The sequence below is a fragment of the Cucumis melo genome, chromosome 1 (genome assembly GCF_025177605.1).
Source record: "Cucumis melo cultivar AY chromosome 1, USDA_Cmelo_AY_1.0, whole genome shotgun sequence".
Classification (NCBI taxonomy): domain Eukaryota; kingdom Viridiplantae; phylum Streptophyta; class Magnoliopsida; order Cucurbitales; family Cucurbitaceae; genus Cucumis; species Cucumis melo.
In genome coordinates, this window is record NC_066857.1 from 144,177 (window position 1) to 165,468 (window position 21,292).

Consider the following 21,292-nt stretch of genomic DNA (forward strand, 5'->3'; position numbering starts at 1 on the left):
AAAAAAAAGAAAGAAAAATAAAGACATGACCATCTAAAAGGGAGAGAAAAACAAGAAATACTATAGAAAAAAAATAGATTTGGTTATCCAATTCTAAAAACAAAAAATGGAAGAAATCGCAGCTAAAAAAAAGAGTATAGAGGAAGACAATTAGTAACAAGGAAGACAATTAAAAAACCACAGGGACGAGAAAAAGATGGAAGGACAAATTTGAAATATTCTATAGACCGTAAATATTTCACTATTTAGTAAAGTTTCCCTTTACCAAATTATAAGCGAAACTACCTCAATCATGTTTTAGAACTTTACTCATTCTAGGTAAACCAACAATAGTATGTAAGAATAAACTAATAGTTAAATAAACCCAAAAAGCTAAACATATTGTTTTATTTGAAAGATTAATCAAATGTCGAGAAGAAAAGAAAAGTAAAATCATAATAGAACAGAAAGATGAAACCAATAGAAAGATAAAAAGTTTCTCCACTTTAATTATATATATAGATAGACATAAATATATATAGATGAAGATGAATGGGTGAAGGGTTGAAAGGGGAGATGGGAGAAGAAGTGTGAACAAGCCCCCAATTATGGTGGCAAAATGAAATACAATGACTTTGATTTTTCCAGAGCAATGGTGGGTCACTGCGCGGATGCATTCAACGTCTCATAACTCTATTACCAAATACAAAAAATTATCATTCTTTATCATACTTTAAAATTTAGGAAAAATACTTATTTTGCTATTTCCACGGTTTACTCTAATAATTAGCATGGGTTGGCTTTAATAAAAGCTGGGCCTACCAGTTACAGGCCCAAAACCAAATAAGTGTGGGTGTCCTTAATTAATTTGAACTATTTTTCTCTTCAAACATAATGGAGGTATAAGCACGTGGAAGTGAGAGTGAAAGAGAGTCTCACATCTAAAGGTATACATCCCAAACTAAAATTGAAAAAAAAAGAATTGCTTTGAATTTACACAAGCATTAGTCCTAACTTTTAATTAATAAAAGTGGAAAATTTAGGGTTATAGTTATGAAGTTGATATTTTGTATAGTAAAAAGAAGAAGATGGTATTTATTTATTTTAAAATTTGGAGCATAATTGAGAAAACAAACAAACTATAAAATAAGATGACCGGTGGGTTACAACACACAATGAGATCTCAAATTAAAATAAAACCACGTGGATCACAACGAAATTACTTTAATAACCCCAAGTACTCAATCATGTGTGCGCAAGTCCGCCACAGCTTCCGTGCATCAACCAATTTCACTTATTCTGGCAATCAATAACGAACCCTTATACATATTTGAACTTTAAAAAAATACCATCAAACCATTCCTTATATTTGCACCAAAAAATACAATTACCAAGCTTTTAGAAAATCGCAGATATGTTATATATAGTTTTGTAGTTCTAACATTATGGTATACACGCATAAATAAACTAAATAAAAATAATAGATACCTTCAATATTCATACTATAAACTAAAACAATATCTTCACTTTTGTCGTTTATTTAGTAAAATAATCCCATCTCATTCTTCTTTTAAAACTTGTTTTCACTGACATTTTATATATACAAAAATTAAAGACCTATTCTATCTCAGTTGTCATCAAATATCCTTACAATATTTCTCGATACCGAGATGTTTATAAAATATATGTATTATTTAAGAAAATATCTCAGTTTTTTTTTTTCTTCTTCTAAATAATATAATCGAGCGAAGGTAATTTAGTGGCATGTAACACTTTTGGAAATAATTTAAGAAATGAATAAAAGTTGCTGCACCAATTGGTATGACATTAAAAGAAACAATTTTGAAATTTTGAAATATGAAAAAACATAATATAAAAATACCTGTAAAATGATTAAAAACTAATTTAGTCATTAGCTTTTAAACCATATCGGTTGCTCTGGTTAAGGACTTGAACTTCACTGCCGGACCCAGCGGCAAATCTGCGACCTCCACGGTGAACGTATCATAACGAAGGAAGAATTCCACCACCATAATCCTACCTATCAGCACCACCAGATTCTTCCCCGGACACTGCTTGTTCTCCGCCGTCGGCTCCACTGTCTCCCGCTCATTTGACCAGTAAACATACTTCAAAAGCTTCTCCCCTTCCTCTCCCACGAACCTATCGCCCACGAACTTCTCCGAATCCTTAAAAATCTTCGGATCTTTAGTAGCAAACGGCTGATAACCAAAAATCGTCTCCCCTTTTTTGATCTTGAAAGAAGAATCGTGGCTCTGAATCACGATATCCTCCTTCGCTTTCCCGTACTGGAACGGCACCGGCGGTTCGATCCTGAGTGCTTCGTACACGACGGACTTCAGCAGACTCATTTTCTCCAAGGCGGAGAAAGTCAGTCCCCCTTCTTCCTTCACGGTTGTCCTGACTTCCTCGGCGAGTTTCCGGTGGAGATCCTCGCCGGCGGTGCCGACCCATTTCAGTAAAGTGGGAAAAAGGACTTTCATTCCCCCGTATGCGTTGAATCCAGCGAGAAACACTAAATTGTGACATGCTTTCTCCCTGTCTATCCCCTGTTTCTCTGCTTCGTCTAGAAATGAGCCAGAAGAGGAGTAAAACGCTTCATAAAGCTTCCTGTCAAACCAAATTCAACAAATGAAATTTAAAAATTCATAAACATTTCAGGATCTAAAAAAAAGTTTCTGAATCTCGTTCTACCTGTAACCACTCTTGACTGGGAAGAAAGGCAGGGGAATGGTGTGAATGACGAGATCTTCAAAAACAGAGAAAATTTTGGGAAGGCCAATGGAAGCCAATGGGGCGAGTTGAAACACAAGCCACAGATCGAACATTCCAGGTCCCTCAGCAGCTAATTTCGAATCAGGGGTTCCATCGGAGAGTAAACGGAAAACATAATCAAACGACATGGAATCGCTGATCGAGTTGAAATCAGCGATCTTCTTTTTCTCGGAAAGTTTATCTTCAAGCTTAACAAACATCTCAGACAAGGAGCTTCGAAACAGAGGGATGAACCTGTCATGGCGGGAAGCGAGAAAGGAGAGGAAGAGGCGTTTGAGAACAGAGTGCTCTGTTTCCGATGGGTCCAAATAAGCACAGGTGCGAATGTTGCCGGTGAAGGACAAGGAGGGCATGTAAGTTCCGTCGAGAATGTTGCGTTTCTCGACTTTGGCTGTGTCGAAGAGGATAGGAAAACTGAGGGCATCGAGAAGGACAACGACTCTGGAATCGGAGGAAATGAAGGGGCCCGGTGGCATGTTGGCGCGGAAGACGGTGGAGTTGTATTTGGTAATCCGGGAACGGAAGAATTCGTCTCTACCTTGGAAATAGAAGTAATCGTAACGGTCTTTGATGGGACCGAGGAAGGGGAAGCCATAGCCACCGGGAATTGGTTTGAGAGGAAGTTCAGGGGAGGAGGAAGAAGGAGTAGCCATGGTTGTGGTGATCGTACAAAATGAAAGCAAATGGTGAGAAGACAAATTTGTATGTTCCTTCGACACTTTTATTTAAAATATGAATGGTATGTAATAATGTAATCTAAGAAAATACTTTTGAAAAGTACACTCAAATTTACTGTTATGGGAAAGATACACACCTTCATAAATTCAATCCATTACTCTACACATCTTCCTTAATATTTTTTCACATTTTCTAATTTACAATACTTTTCTATATATGCTGATTTCTTAAAATTAAGTCATCCTCAAAGATAAATAAATAAATAAAAGATTGTTCCTGAGAATTCTTTGTAACTACAAATATTTATACAAAAATTATTTCAAACCAACAAAATCAATAATAATATTTTTAAATACAGTAAAATGTAGAATAACAAAATGAAAACATTTTATCATATTTGAAGCCACTTTATTATCTTGCTTGCGGTTTATATAGAAATTGAAAGTGAAAACAACTACGGTTTTTTAAAATAAAGAATAAAAGTAAATGAGTTGTTTGGAGCCTTGGGGTTTGTCTTCATAATATGATGATTTATTATCATCTCTAGGCTATAATAGTTGTGTCAATTTCATAAATTGTTACTTCCATACCAGTTGAGGTAACAAAAATAATGATTAACTTATCTTTTCATATTTTTAATTTTAATGGAGATATTTTTTAATTAATTTTTCGAAGAATGGGGATGATTGGAACTTTTAATTTTTCAAATCTTTAACAAATTTTGAGACATATCAATTTGTGTGGACAAGATCTGGGATATATATATATATATAGTCTCGATGTAAATCTTCTCCAAAATTTCATTGAAAAAGCATAAATCTATGAAATTTCAGAGTTAAATATGTCTCAGATTTCACCGAGAAAGTCCGAATATATAGAATCTCTACGTTATTTTGTCCAGGATTAACACCAAGATTCACATAATTTTTTTCAAATTATATGCAATCTCTTCATATTGTAAACTAACTCTAACTTTCCTGAATTTTCTTTTGCAAATATTATATTTCCTCAATTCTTATATAAAATCTTGAAAATCTTACTTACAAAATTTATATTACACAAAGTTTTAAAATTATTTACTGATTATCTAAATAAATTTTAAGTTATCTTATTTTAATGCTTGATAGTATGATTATTCCACCCAAATCTTGCGACAGATAATAAGAAGAGCCAAAACAATCGATAAATTAGAATTCTTTATTTTTAAAACTAAATCTTGATACCAATCTCGTATGAGATGGATCGAGAGAAAGAAAACTTGAACGACTTTAAAAAAAAATGTACTAGTTTTATAGGGCGAAACCTCAACTGACTTTTTAAAAATATTATAATACTCAATCAAAAAACAGTGTAGTAATAATAATAATTATCCTACTTGACAGTAGGACTAATTCGATTTTTCACCCCTTCCCTTCTTGAGAAGAGGCGAAAGAAAAACTCCAAATAAAGATACTTAAAAATTTGAATATGTTTGATTTTGATGAAAGTTTATCGTTTAAATGAATAAGATTATTAGTTTATAATTTTAATAGATACTTTAGAATATATATTGCTATCTAATCATTATTTTATCTCTAACACATTTTAAATATTCAACTATAGGATCATCCAGTTTTTATTTGATATCTTGGTATCTAGTAATCTGTAAAAGTTGAATGATATCAATTATTGGGGCATGTAGGACCTGAAGATAAACTGTATAGATATAGGTGGCAATCAAAGTGATATACTTATTTATTTTTACCAATAATTTTTTTAATACAATTGAAGCAGGAGGATTGGAATCTTCAACTTTAGCTATTACTAACATTTTTTAATTGTTGTATGTTAATCCACAAAATTTGAAAATATCTAATTTAGTATACACATATATGTGTGTGTGTGTGTATATGTATGTAGTGTAGGTGTCAGTCGTAATATTATATAATATTAATGTATGAGTACTCATTAAAGTGATAGATATGTGACAATGGCACGAAACCCCACTGGGTATGAGGCACCGGTATGGGTACAGGACTACCTTCTACCCACCCCATTTCTTTGCCTTTATTCGGCTAAACCCTACTATAAATTTCAAGCTCTGAAGTTTACTCCTCTCAAAAAACAATATATTGTCAAAAATAACAGGAAAAGAAAAAGTTGCAATTGGCACAATCTGACTATAATTACTTAACAAAACTCAAACTTACGTATACATCATGTAGATTATGCACATGAAAGAATTGTAAATCAACTCAAAAAATCAAAGAGATACTTGGTATTCTGGTATATAGGTGTACCAACAGTTCAGAAGACTTAAAAAAACGAAACGATGTAATCACTACAACCTAACTATACAAATCAAATTAAACCATAGGGTTAAATTTCATTGTTCAAATCTAAGATATAGACGAACACGATGGCTCATCTGTAGCAGCCCCCCCATCTTCAACCAACAAACTCTTTTAAATTATTTTGGGACTTTTCTTTTTCACTAACGAATGAATATTATAATGGTTGTTGTAATGCCCCCACTTTCTTAGATATATGTTAATTCCAATCAATTTTAAAAGATCACTTTGAATTTAATTCGAATAGGTAAATTTCTTAATTTTGAATGAATTTTTTTTTTATGTCACTCGTGAAGATTGGGAGTATTGAGTAATTTTTGGGTAGCATCCAAATGGGAGAACACTTAATTCTGAAAATATGCAAATATAGTTAGAAGAAAGAGTTAAATTGAAAAAAGAATAATAATTAAGTAGTAGTGATCACAAGAATATAATTATAAAGTTAAAAATGTTATGGGAGTTTGAATAATGGTTATGTTGATTGTTGGATGAGTTTTAGAAAAGTTTTATAGAAAATATGGGATCCAATCAGTGAGGACACTGTTTAATTTGTCTGTGTGTATATATATATATCACCTTATATATTATTGAAGATAATAAAAAATAAGTTCAATTTAATCATTTTATAACTTTCAACCCCAAATATTTTAGTCCCTTCCTAAACTTACTTCTTAATCTTTACTTGTTAATTTTATTTTTACTTATCTGGAAACCTTTTCTTTTTCTAATTTTTTACCACCCTTTTCATCCTATGTTTTTTAAACATATTCTTCCATGAGAATTATTATTATTATTATTTAATCAATTAATTTTTTTAAAAAAACTAAAATTTAATGATAAATAATGCATATACTTATAGAATAAGATTATATTATCAAAATATAATAATTAAAATTGAACAGATTTGATAACATTATATCATATCATAATAATGACTACAAGACATATACTCCAAATTTTGGATAAAGGAGGAGACACGTAAAATGACACATGTTGTTCTAACATATATTTTTGATTTAAAAAAATAAACAAAATTATTTTAAAAAAGCATATGACGTGATGCATCTATATAATTAGTGATAAAAGAATATGATCATGCTGAACATTTTAGAATAATTCAAGGCAAAAAAGTTTTGATAAGGAATCGTAATGTCTGATGAAAAATATTTTAGGTATCGAAAGATGTATATCTTTAAAAAGGTAACTGATCATAAATATGTTTAATTTCGGTTTAATTTTTGTTACTATTTTCTATTTTATGATTGTCGGTGTTTTTTATTATTATTATTTTTTAATTTTAGATATAATTTAATATTCACATTTTATTTATAACCTAAAGTATAAAATTTGAGATTAGAAATAGAAACCCATACAACAATAAATGGACACCATCGTTCTCTAATTACGTAGAGTAGTCGAAAATATCTCCCATTTAAATACGAGTAGTAGTCTAACACCTGTTATTTAATTATTTAATAAATTCATTATTTTGAATTTGAGCAAAAAAAAAAAAAAAAAAAAAAACACATATTATAAGAAAAATATACTAAATTTTGTAAGCTAAGAAGTAAAACTTAAATTTTATTGTGTGTGTGTGAATGTTAGATAAAAGATTATCAAAATAGTTAAAATATTTAGTTCACTTCACCTGAAACTAAAATTAGAAAATCTAAGTTTTTTCTAATACTTCAGTAATATAATATCTCCCCATATCACCTCACCTAATTTTCTTAAATTGATTTCCCTCCTCAATTTCCTCAACAGAAAATAAAATTGTCTAATGTGGATTTAGAAGAAATAAAGTAGGCTATTTACTCTTTTTTTTTTTTTTTTTTTTTTTTTTAATGTGGATTTAGAAAATACACACAATAATACACATAAAAAACTACAAAGATAAAAAAACAAAAACAAAAGAAAGAAGAGGAGGAACAATGTGTTCACTAACAAATATAAATCAGAATAAAAGAAATTAAAAAATGCAGAACGTTTTGCATGAGTGGTAAGTTAATTAATATCATGTATTCGTTGTTGTTGCCGACCATTGTGAAACAAAAATATTTATTCACAAAATTAAAATTAAAGAAGGAATGATTTTCATTATACATTTTGTAAATAAAAAATTATAGTTCACAGGCAAACGAGTATCAGAGAGGATTAAGTAATGTAACCAACTCTTATTTTAGTAGAAAATTAATTCTATCACGTTCGTGTAGGACTTGATTAGCTGGTGTTAATTTAAATTAATATAGATTTGGATTTGGAGATCTCTAACCTCTCATTCTCAATATTTAAACAAAATAATTGGGCATCCCCCAAAAGTTATCGTTATTGTTTTTGTTTGGCCAAATATTACAAAAATAAGTGATGCAATAAATAATTGGAAATGTGATTTGCCTGAAAAAAAATAAAATAAAATAAGTAAGTCCAACACAAACGTGATAGAATTAATTATGTAGACCGACTACTTTCGATTTCTTAATGAATTATTATCTATTTAATAACATACATTTGGTTTCTCTCCCTTTTGGGTCAACTCTACCTTCGACAAGTTGACTTGATCACATGACTTTGTCCAAATAGGCTTAGCTTCATCATATCCATAAATATACCAATTTATGCATCAACATATAACATTAAAAAAACGACCAATCATATCAAGTAAAACAAATTTCAATGGTTTGATTCATGTTACTGAGTTTAGAGAAAACTTAAAGAAAGATGTCAATTTTCATATTTCAAGTAAAAGGAGCATAATTCTGTTTCAAATAATTGCCAACCACGGAGTCCATTCAATTTCCTTTTTCTTTTGTGTTGGAAGAAAACAAATCCATTGGTTCTTCACTGCTCCTCTCTTTTATCTCTTCCAAATTTACACATCCAATTTTACTCTTTCTTCTTCTACTCTTTTTGCTCTATTCACACATCTATGTATTGTTTAAAATCCATGTTTTGCCTCACTAAAATAACTTCTCAAACACACACAGTTCAAAGTAAATTTCGACCATATAAAAATTACACTTAGAAAATGTGAAATTAAATATAAAATCAACTTTAAATGATTAAAGATTGTTGTAGAGTGATTTAAAAATTGATATAACAAATAATTTTCACAATTTCAAAACATGCACATAATATATGCAAACACACTTCAAACTTCAGTAGTATATCTATTTTGATAAAAGGAAAATCGTTTTATTTTAAATGTAATAGTGTTAAAAAATATTTACGAATATAACAAAAATTTACTTCATATTTGAACCTATCATCATTTATTACATGTAAAAAAAAGTAAAATTTTGTTATATTTGTAAATATTTCCTAGCAATTTTGCTATATTTAAAAAGGTTCCTATATCTAAACTACAACAAATTAGTATTAATTCTCAAAAGACCAAAATCTTTTTTTTCTTTTTTTAAATTTGAAGTTAAAATATGCCAAACACCAATAACTAATGCTCGACAATCTTAAACGTGCATATTTAAGAGTGATTAAAAATGGTTAATTAATAGTTAATTACCATCAAATGTGTATTTAACCATTCAAAATCATTCCAAGTAATTCTAACCATTTCAAAATTAATTTTCATATATATACGTCATAGCCTAAACCTTGACAAATAATTGTTCTTGTTCATGTATAGATTTTTCTCCCTGTTATTTTCGATTTATCATTCCAAACACTTTTGGACTCGACAATTTAAAGAAGAAAACATATTTAGGACTGTATTACATGAAAAAGACTTTGACTTGATTCTCAGAACATAAAAGTTATTGAAAAAAAGGAGGAAGGAGTATTACAAATACATCTACTTCTAGCAAATAAATAGCCAAGAAGAGTACAATTTTAATCAATAAAACTTTACCTCAATCACGGTTAGATATGCAATTACCATTTGAATACACAACTCCAAGACAGAAAATTTATAATTCCAAATTGACAAAAGTAGAATAAATTAACTAAAAAGAGGGGAAGCATTCACCTTGTTACGGAATGGATTGAGAGGTTTTTCATTTCTACTTTACTATACAAGATCAATTTTCTTGAACTGGCTCTTCTGGCATCATTTTAGCAAAACTGACAAGGAGTCCCATCCTCAATCCATCTTTGCCTAGAAGATGGACAGATCTGGTGGGGGTCCATAAACAGACTTCCAAGAATAGGGGATTACCCATTTGATGCCTTCATCACCTGAAGAGAAAATCAAAAGAGATGGGACAGACACACAGGTTTTCAGCGTCACCTTTAAAAAGCTTTACACCAAACATCACTATTAAGATTTCAGGAAACCCTTGATGACGAAACTTTTGTTTGAGAGATAGAAAGAATGCTTTCACCTTTTAGGAATGTGTGCACTGAATGGATTAAGAGATCAAAAAGGTTCAAACAACTGAATTGTTGGTTGAGGCCTGGTGGCATATATCTAAACTAGTTGTGCTAATATACCCAAGTTCACAAGTGCAGATCATAGTTTTTAAGGGCTCGTTTGGCTCACAATATGTTATAGTAAGTTTGTGTACAGAGTGTAAGTAAGATGAAGTTTCTCGATAAATATGAAAAGTAGAGAATGAGAAAAAGATGAAGTTGCTTGATAAACATGAAAAGTAGCGCAAGAGGGGAAGATGAAGTTCTCGATAAAAGTGAAAAATAGAAATATAGAGAAAGACAAAGTTACTTGATATATATGCAAACTTCAATAGTACTAAATATTTAAGTTTGGTGGGCCAACGGTGCGTAAAATGATACAATGGTTGTTTGTGTTGTAATGAGCAGGTAGAAAGATAATGTCAAGATAACATGAAAACCTAAGAAATGGACTTTAAAATATTGAAGTAAGATGAACCCAAGCCGACTAATGATATACTTGTTTGGAAAAAAATGGCAGGTGAAGCCAAAAGATTACCAGGACGCAGACCCAGAAGTTTGCCTGTTGCCTCAGCCAAATTGAAAGCATCAGGAATGTTGTCTCCTTCTGAACAATAGCATAATAAGCAGGTGACCTTTATACCTTTCGCCTTGAAACCACCATAAACATGAGTGCTATTAGAAAATCTTGAAGAAAAATTTAGTGTCTGACATCTGATGATAATGTTTCAAGGTCGTACCTTCAAAAAAGTGAAAAGAGAGGCAAATGGTAGACTTGGAAGGTAGTCTCCCTCCTCTAACTCTTCATCAGAAGGTGGGCCGTCCTCCTGTGTAGTCTTGGCTTCGGTTAGAGTGCTAAGATATTTCCATCGTGACTGCTCTGAATCATATTCATGCAGGCTTCTCCATCCCATTTGTTCACAGTAGTCATCAGTTCCGTCGTCCTTGGTGCTAGAAAGATAATGTATCTGCGAACCACTGATATGCATCAAAAGGCCAAATTAACAACTATGAAATAACAGTTAATTGGTCAGCCAGTCAGGCTTGCTGCGTGGAAAGAACAGACAATGGAATTCTATTTTACAAGTAACTTATGGAAGCTAATAGATTCGGTTTGGCAAATAATCATCCACCCGAGATAATTTACAGCCCTATAATTATATCCTTATATAACAAGGCTTAAATATTTATGGTGGGAGATATTTCAGTTTTATAGCAATTGCTTCATTGTTCTGTGACAAAATAAGATTTTTGACTGAAAATGAACCTTAAAAAGTGTGGGTAAAACTTGCGTTAAAGAAGGTACCAAATAAAATACCTCGATGTGTCAATTTGTTGCCACCTTCCAAAATCTAAGCTAGAGAGCAGAACAACATGCTTCTTACCACAAGTTGCAATAAAATCAGCCAAGTTCTTTGCAAAATCAACCACTTTCCCCTGCTCAAACAAATATATTCTGATTTAAATATACTTATTATTAACGATTCCAAAGCAAAGAAAAGGAATCAACAAACCAAAGAACAGTACTATCATCTCCTCGAGATAACAAAAAAAGGGCTAACACTGAGACTAGGAAATCTCCCTTGCTAAAGTCATTCTCTGAAGTCTATATTGGGTTGGCAAAACATGAATTGCATTCTAAAAGTAAATTTATACTCCGAGACATACAAACATCATTCAAGATAGAGGTCTTTTATGATTTTCTGAAGAAATCAACAACATTTTAGTCTCGTTGAAGGGGATTATATACCTTTTCTTTACATGAGATAAGGTATTGTATACTTTTTACACACAATCAGTGAGAAGAATGAATAAGCAAAAATACATAGCCAACTTAGATAAAAATGTGATTTGGCTGGGATGTTAAAACTTGCCTTGATCACAGGTGACCTTTGCTGAACAAGGGTCAAAGCATTAGCTGTTGATTCATAAACTGAAAACAAAATTAAGAGAAGAAATTAATGCATAAACTCACAGAGGTCCTGTTGGAAAGGAGTTACCAGAAGACAGAAGAGGTTGATATAAGATAACAAAGTTAGAGTTGATATTATAAATTCCAAGGCCACTCGAACAATTTTAATAAAATATTACCATCAAGCAACACACACCTTCAAGAGGGAGGGCAAGCTCCCCCATAGGAAGTGGCTCATAAGCATTGTTACCAATACAAGGCAGAACACATGGGTCGTCCAAATAACCAATTCTTGCAGCTCTCATTGAGGAAACCAACAAATCTACTGCTAACTGCCCCACATTGCCTATTGACAGCGCTGGCTGAATTCAAAAACCAAAATAATATACACAATTTAGTTTTAAGACAAACTGATAGCTACTTTCTTAGATTTAGAAAAAAACATTAAGGCTGATGTCTCCATACTGAGTTCAGAGCAGAGCTCTTCTGGACTTTTTATATCATATAAACAAAAAGAACAATGACCCAAGCAATGCACGTCCCTTTTAGTGTCAGAATGAGCAAGCACAACAAGTTTTAATGATATCTGAATTCAAAGAGCTCTTAGTACATTAACTCAAAGTTTGATTACTTATAATGACCGTCCTGGGTGTCTTGCACAAATTTACAGAAAAGAACTTCACTAGGTATGCAATTGATGAGGTCCACGAGGTCATGGTCAGGAAACACTTGAATTCATATTGGTGGTGGAGTTAGCTGGTAAATAGGTCATGGTCAAGCTTCTCTTGGTGAAAGATCCCTAACAAAGAAGATGGAAAGTTGGAATTCATCATATGTTCTATTGTCAGGGCACAGTTTGGTTAACACTAACACTGGAAGTTCTAAAAATTTCAGTAGACTGCCAAATGAGTTTCAAAGATTAAATTGTTAAAGGAAGTTGGAATTTGAGCATTACCAACATTATAAAACTAGGTTTTCAACCTCAATCTTGTTCTCACCACGATGGAGGAGACTTGAGAGGAGTATCTACTACCCAGTTTTTTGTCTTCATGAATTCTACAGGAAAGGGCTGGGCTAAAGGGATGGTCAGACTGAGTTCTAAAGAGGCAATTCATTAGCGGTTGTTTTGGATGCTCCTTATTTGAACTTTGAACAGGATGCAACCCCCAATTTTCATGAATCATGGTTGAGCATCCATTAAGGCTTCAACGCTGGAGCCGGGGCTCTCCATTTGAACCGCCGTTGAAACTTAAGCCTAATGCTAATAATAACTTATAGTCCTTGGTATTAAAAAAAAAAAAAAAAAAAAAAAAAAAAAAAAAAACAGAGAAGGAAGCAAATGAAAGGAATAATTAGTGAGTGAACTCAGATTATCAAGCTGACATAACTGCTGTTATCAATTTATACGACAACAACGCTAACACATGCCCTTGCACCAATTGGAAATCACTCCAGAGACATAACAAACTTTCTCGTAGTTTACAGAGGAATTCAAAGTAAATATCACATAAAATGAAAAAATGGCACAGTAGCAGTAGATTTTCTAATTGGCATAAACAATCAGCCACATAAACCTCGCCTTCCTTTCAAGCCCGCCTTCCTTTCAAGCCTCTACGAACAGAAGGCAGGAAAATGGCTAATTGAACAAACAATAGAAAATGTGAAAAATAGATTTCCATTTTCTCTTCATAGACATTCAAACCACTCGAAACTAATATGATGCACTACTAGATTGAATTAATTGATAGAAGGAAAAAGGATGAGAAGTAGAAGCTCAGAAAAAATTGAACGAACAAACCAGAACGAGAGTGGAGCATTGATCATGAAGTTGCTTTCCTTCTTCGAGAAAAAATTCCATTGTCGGAGAAAAAACCACGAAATCCGGTGACGCCGAACGCTCAAAATTTGAGAATTTAACGGTGGCTCCGTTGTGGGGGTTTTCTTGAGCTTGAAGAAGAAGAAAATGGAGCTGGATTTTGGGCCGTGATTTCCTAATGCTAGGCCCATTAAGAAAAATGGGCTTCATTGGGCATAAACTGATGGCCCAATTCTTCTAACGTGGGCTTTAATATAACAAAAAAAATAAAAATAAAAAATCCACCAATTGTAAATATTAAAGAATTCCATAAAAAGGTAATTGTTATTGGTAGGGTTTTTAGGGATAATAATTCAGGGTAAAGCAAAATTTTTAAAAAAAAATTCAATTATCATTGGTAGGCTTTTATTAATATTACCAACGATTTGAGAGTCTATCAATCATGACTCTCCATAGTTCATTAAAATCACCTAACATAGTAAACAATAAGAAAAAAAAGAACATAATGGACAATGGATTAAATTTTCAGAAAAACAAACATGACTTAAATAATTTCTACTACGTGTAATTTGTATTAAAATTTTAAAAATAGAGATTCCAAAATGGTAACTTTATAAAAGTACACATAAAAAAAAAAAACGTACGTTTTAAAAGTAGAAAAATGAAAATAAACCAAGTGTGGATGGTTAAATCAAAATCTAATATAAGATCATACAGTGTTTCGATGATATTCTTTGTTACCCCACTGGCTTTGAAGACAATGACATTGAAGTTATTGTCCATTGTAGGTCATGTACAAAAAGGTGGTGAAACAATTATAGGCGTCTATTGTGCTTTTTTCTTGTAAATTTGTGAAAAACGATTCATCCCACTTTAATTTTTAAAAATATATATCTCTCTCTTTTTATCTTAGGTTAGAAGATGTAGAATCTTGATTGGGTAACATCATATTAAAGAAATAAAAGGTCTTTTGAGATGGCACCTTTTGAATACTCATTCATATTCCAGAAATTACATGAGAAAGCAACCACAATAGAGTTTACGTTTTTGCATTACTGCTGGATACGATGTATATGAGATAACTATAAATGTAACTCAGTTTTATATTTGGTGGTTGATTACTACTGGGGGTCATGGTATCTAATGATTATATTATGGATATTATTGTGATTAGTCAATTTATGAGATTTTGGTGGTTATAATTTATATATTAGTGTAATTATTAGGATATTAAACGGGAGGTGTAATTCATTTCAGCAAGGAGATTCGAAACAAGAACCCGTGCTTTTGTTATCTGAATGACAGAAGATAAGGTGGATTTGCATAGAGCTCGAGAACTGATGGTGAAGGAAAAAATTAATTGAATTGCGTCAAAGAAGAAGAAGAATCATCATGTGGAAGTGTTTCTTTAGGTGGTGCCATAGGAAGCAGGAGTAAACTCTTAGAGACAAAAATGAAACAAACATATTTTACCATATTGGGAGTTACCCACTATCTCCCAAGTCCCAATGGGTAAGTATAAGGTGTCAACAATTTTCTTCCATTTTTCCAAGTTGGTCAATACTTTTATACGACGGTGGGAGTTAGGCTCTACTCTCGACACTATATGTTGAACGTTGGGAGAATCGAAGATTCTAAAAAGCTTTTTAAACGGTCGAGAGATCCTTAAATTGTTGTAGTATAACCTTCAATAACAAATAAAATAACTAATTACGACAATAATAATGTTAAAAAATGGGATAACTAGAATCTATTATTCGAAGAATTAAAGTTGGAGTAGGGTGGGAGGGAAGTAGAAGGAATTAAGGGTAAGAGAAATAGGGATTATGCTTTGGTAGATAAAGTTGAGGTATATAGGTAATAAGGGTATAGTTGGTTAAATAAGGTGGAGATGGTCTATGATTCAAGCAAAAGGTAAGGTCTAGTTTTCTTTTTTCTTTTTCTTAAGGAGTATTGTCATGAAGCAAAGCCATATATATTAGGATCATCAATCGCTTCATCTTGTCAACAAAAAAGTTGATAGTATCAGGATTGTTAGAAATTAATTTTAAAAATCTAAAATAATAGACACTATATCGATTTAATTAGACTATTATTGGTTAATTAATTTAAAAAAATTAGTAAGTCCTTATAAAGCTCATGGTTGTTTAGGGCCTAGAACATGTTAATCCATTTCTCCTTTAATAAAATTAAATCTAAAAAAAAAAAAAAAAAAACACAACAAAAAAATTCCAATTCCAAGCATATATTTACACACACCCATGTTCTTCCCACCCATTATGCCCATACTCCACTAACAAAGAATCCCAATTCATCACCATCGAAAACTTTGGAAACCCTACAAATTATTTCACCCAACCAAAACATCATACTTTCAAAAGAAAACAAACAAACAAATAAATAAATAAGCAACCAAATGCAAATATTGGGAAAAGTTATCACTTCCATCGTTGATTCATGAATGAAAAAGAAAACCCTAATTCATGCTCATATACATTTCATCACTTTTGACACCGTCCTTTTCTACAAATATACAAACAAACAATTATTAAAAAAATTGGTACCCCTAAAATTTAATTTACTTCCCCTAGTTGTCTTCTTCCTCTTGGTGTTTACTCATTAAAAACCCTAATCAAAGCCAAGTGTAAAGCACTAACAATGGCTGCCAACACTCAACCTTTCACAACCCTAACTATACTCTCTCTTCTCACTCTTAATTCTTCAAATATCTCTTTTAATTCAACCCCATTTTTGTTTTCAAAATCCCAACCAAGTGTTTCTCAATGACTGGGCCATTTTCAAGGAAAATTCCAGAGAGTGTTTGCTCTAGAAAGTGAAGTATCAAATGCTCTCCACAAAGAACAAAAACTAAAGCTTGGAAAATGATTTCACCTATCCCAAAGTGCACATTGTTTTCAAGTACAAGTTTTGTGGGTTAAATTTTTTGGATATATATGTATTAAATATTTGTTTATATCAAATGGTGGGACAAGAGTTTTTTTTTTTTTTTTTTTTTTGCCTTTTTGTATATGTGAAACATTTTCACCATCTCTTTTATGTTTCTGATCCTTCTTCTTGATGATCTTTTACTTTTTTTAAGGTTTTTTGTTTGTTTGTTTGAATTAAGGAAAGGGAGAGTGATAGGGGAAAAAAGTAACAGTGTATATTTGTGTTGGTATCCAATGTTGTTCAATAATAATTTAGGGATCATTCATGCATTTATTGTTTTTTCTTTTAATGCATGTAAAATTTGTTAGTTAGTTGTATGAAGATATAGATGAATAAAAATTATATAATAATATGCCAAGGAAAAGTATAAGTGAATTTAATTATAAAGCTACAAAAATTGAAATTTGAAGTTAGATTGATGTAAAAGTTTGTTTCTCATCCAAGATTCGAATAATCGATTGGAAAAATAAATTGAACTTTGTTTTACTCTGGAGTCCAGAGTTGCAAGCTGGATGAAAATGAAGCATATGAGCTTATGAAAAATAAGGACTCTAATTACTTTGAGGGAATGAAAATAAGTTTGTGTGTATGGTCATTTTCATATCTTCGCTATGATGTTAATATTTATTTTCATATGCTTCTGCCTATAATAATACGAGACAAATTGAAAGATATATATTTTTATGACATTTGAACAATTTATTTAAAATAATTATATTGAAAAAGGAATGGTTGGTAGTGATCAGTGAGTTTTCTTTTTCAAAAGTTAATACTTTAAAAGGAAATGAAAATAGCAAATAGTTTTAAAAGTTTGATCCAAGAAGAAAAGACATTCTAAAAAAGAACAAAACAATAAAAGACTAGGAATTCGTGCAATACTAAAAAGGACAACATATATAAGATGGGTCATTAATGTTTTAAAATATAAATTATTTGATCACTACTTTAATTTGTATCTTCTTCAAAGATCTCAATCATCATGTTATTGAGTATTTAGGACTGTTTTAATGGGTCTTCTAAGGAAATCTATTGTGTTCCCTTTTCCTTTTGACCACCTGTAAATTACTATGACCTCACTCCAACAATTTTAGGTTGTAGTGAGAAAAAACACTCTCCTAATAAGATGACTTTTTTTCTCCCAACATGTTTAAAAGTTGAGGAAAAACAAAAAAAAAATGTCGATGAACATGTTGGATATTTGTTATTTGGGACGTGTAACTCTGAGATATTTGAAGATTTTAATTATATAGATATAATTTTCAAATAACAAATTATCCGGTTAAAGTTAATCTAAACTCATAAGATAAAACTAAATAGTCAAAGGTCATTAAAATGGGTGTTCTATTTGAAAAAATATCGAGTGCGTATAATTGGAAGTGTTTTGAGAATAATTAACTACATTTAGCAAAATAGTGAAATTCAATGAAAAGAACTTTTATAAGAAATCGCTTCGTTATTTTTTTTTCTAGTTGCAAGTGTTTTCAAATGTTTAATGTTCAAAGATTTGGATCAAAAGCACTAGTCTATATGAATGCTTTGTTCATGTACAATCTCATGAAAGGCTTTGACCTATCTTCAAAATTAATTACCTTTTATGTTACTCTCACAAGACTGATTTTTTTTTTTTTTTTTTTAAAAAAAGAAGTATACGTATGTAGTCATGCGTCAAAATTGAAGTACTCTCTCCTATATTCATATAAATTAGTTTTAAATGATTTTAAAAGAACTAAAAAAATTTAAATATTGTAGGATGCATATTTATAGACGACGTGTTTGAATTAGCGTCAAACAAAATCTAGTAGTTAAAGAAATAAAAACTCGCTACTAAAATTCAAATTTGTAAGGATGAAATTGATACACATAAACTTATGATAACAAATGTATTTTAATCATGAATTGTGGCGACGATGAACAATAGTTTGTGTGTAACATCATTTTCATAACATATAATTGATGTTAACATTTATTTTCATGTCTACCACATTATGTGTATAACGTTTCAAGTCAAGCTCAAGATGTATTTTTTATGTCATTCTATCAATGACTTTATAAATCTATTGATAAAAAGAACGGTGGTACGAATCATTTTGAAAAAAAATGATACGTTGATATCTATAGCAAATAGCAATTGATAACAAGAAAAAAGGAATGAAAAAATATCACTTGCATTTTTTTCTTTGACAATATTGTACTACTTTTGTACCTTGTTCAAAGTTTTTTTTCTCTCTTTTAAAATCATGTTTATATTTGTATGTAGAAATTTGATGCTTTTTTTCATCCAAATATGGTATTATTCTTTAAAAAAAAATATAAGTGATTATAGCATACTAAAAACGAAAAACGAAATTGGTTACCAAAACATAACTTAGTTTAAAAATCACGGTAGAAAGTTAATGACAAAACCAAAGTACTTAATTATGAGTTAAAAGTAATCTTACTTTTCTTCAAAAAGATTTGGAAGAAAAAAAAACTTAACTAAAACCAAATAAAATTTCAATAATTTGAAAAAGAGAGTAAATTGCTTTAAAAAGTTTAAATTTAGGGTTGAACAAAGGGTTCTTAATTTTCATGATCACCGAAAGAAAGAAAAAGAAAAAAGAAATAGTTAATGGTGTTGAACAAAAACTTGTGCTTCAAATAAAAACATGGATTTTTAAAATGACGTGTTCCATTAATCATTCACCAAACAAAATCTTAAACCAAAGAAATTGTTTCTAAAAATAAATAACATTTGGTTGATAATTTTGAAGAGAATGAATATAATGTAAGTTTGTGTACAATCGTTTTCGTTCATGTGTATTCTTGATGTTAACATTTGCTTCCTTTAATGTCTACCACATTATGTTTTATTTTACAATTATCAAATATCCTCTTTTTTTCTTTTATCGTTTTATCAACCACTTTTATAATTTTCTTTAAGAAAATAATGACCATTTCGAACTGTATATATTTAAAAAGAAAAAAAAATTGAAAAGTTGATGGATGCTTCATCACATGTATGGCAAAAATCAATTGATAATAAATGGATGTAAATTTATTAAGGTTTCTTTGATAACGAAGTTTTTTGTTTTTCAATTTGCGTTTCATTGTGTTTTTTCTTTTCTTTTTTTTCAACTTCATTATATGTTTTCCTTTTTATAATTAACCTTTTGAATTTTAGTTAAATTATATTAAAAAAATCAAAATTAAATTTAATTTTAGTTTTTCAAAACCCTCTTAAAATGTAGCTCTTAAAATATAGATAATAAAACAAAGAAACCAATAGAGGTAAGTATTATTCATAAAACACACAAATTGGTTTCTAAATTATACTTCCATTTTTTCATTTTAATAAAATGTGTTTTTTCTCTAACTATATTACTCTTGTGTTTTTTAAATAAATTACATTGGAAATATTCCAATTCCAAATATAAAATACTTTTTGGTTTGAATTTTGAAAATATATTTCAAAAGAAAAAAAAAACCTCACAATTTGGTCACCTTGTTGTCATTTCACCCTTATAATAACCGATTCTTTACTAATAAGTAATATTTATAAATTATAAGTTTATAATTAAACTTTCAAAAATTACATATATCAATCATCTCGGAGTATATAGAGATTAATATATACATATCTAGTATAACAATTGGAGGTAAAAGAATTTAAACAACATATTTCTCATAATTACTAGTACATTCAAATATGAATTGAGTTAAACTTTAGTGGGTACCTACATACGTGTGTATATATATGTATATATACATAATATATGTATGTAATAGTTTAAAGATACATACTATTTAGTTTAAAGATACATACATACATCATATAATAGTTTAAAGTAATGTACAAAACTAAATGGCATGCACACTTGTCACCAAAATAAACTCCAATGAAACCAAGAATAGAATAATAAGATTTCTTGCTTCTCACACACATAACAAAAGGCAAAATTGTCATATTTCTCGGGGGTTTCAATTAAACTAAAACAATAAACAATTAAGCAAAAAAAAAAGTTATATCAGTTTTCTTTGCTTCCCATTTTCCCAACTATTATTCTTTCCCCCCTTTTTTTTTTAATTTAGAAAATATAAATTAAAAGACCAAATCTTCAGAAAAATTAAAACAAAAGCAATTAAGAAAATTGATATTAATTATTTATGTTATGGGTTTGTTGAAAGACCAGGAAAGGTAGGTTTTGTATATTAGTTGTATTGTATTTGGAGACGTGTTTGCAAATTAGTAAATCAGAGTGTTATTGCATATTATTATTTTATTTCATTTCATTTTTTTAATTCATCATGATCATATCACTTTTTGACTCTCAGTTATTAAATTATATGGTTATGTTTAAAATAATTATACATAATATTGTGTAATCCGCTTTGCCACTTGTTCACATCTCAATTTATCATTTATAATATATACATTAATATTTTCATCATTCTTTATATTTGTTTTTTTTTTTATTATTGAAAATATCTTTG

General features: G+C 30.3%; 3 protein-coding genes across 7 annotated transcripts in view; 1 reads left to right on the top strand and 2 right to left on the bottom strand.

The window, feature by feature from the left end:
* LOC127143781 (diphthamide biosynthesis protein 3-like) overlaps nucleotides 1–21,292 on the top strand; it is a 51,026-nt gene that overhangs the window by 13,315 nt on the left and 16,419 nt on the right. The gene's annotated exons all lie outside the window — the stretch shown is intronic.
* HPL (allene oxide synthase 2-like) lies at nucleotides 1,052–3,940 on the bottom strand. 3 transcript variants are annotated; one of them, NM_001297461.1, is given in 3 exon segments: nucleotides 1,052–1,274; nucleotides 1,860–2,610; nucleotides 2,695–3,428. In NM_001297461.1, coding segments are annotated over 2 exon segments (1,446 nt in total). In that variant the 3' UTR covers nucleotides 1,052–1,274; nucleotides 1,860–1,898.
* LOC127148804 (uncharacterized) lies at nucleotides 9,625–14,008 on the bottom strand. Of its 2 annotated transcripts, none has more exons than XM_051083129.1 (7): nucleotides 13,856–14,008; nucleotides 12,254–12,419; nucleotides 12,020–12,078; nucleotides 11,464–11,582; nucleotides 10,886–11,123; nucleotides 10,684–10,795; nucleotides 9,625–9,971 (listed from the first exon to the last, which is right to left on the bottom strand). In XM_051083129.1, the coding sequence occupies exons 1-7, from the start codon at nucleotides 13,913–13,915 to the stop codon at nucleotides 9,892–9,894; spliced, it is 834 nt and encodes a 277-aa protein (XP_050939086.1). In that variant the 5' UTR covers nucleotides 13,916–14,008; the 3' UTR covers nucleotides 9,625–9,891. The 2 variants fall into 2 exon arrangements, with proteins under 2 accessions (XP_050939086.1, XP_050939090.1); XM_051083133.1 differs by lacking the exon at nucleotides 13,856–14,008 and adding an exon at nucleotides 13,013–13,332 and having other exon boundaries at nucleotides 12,254–12,856.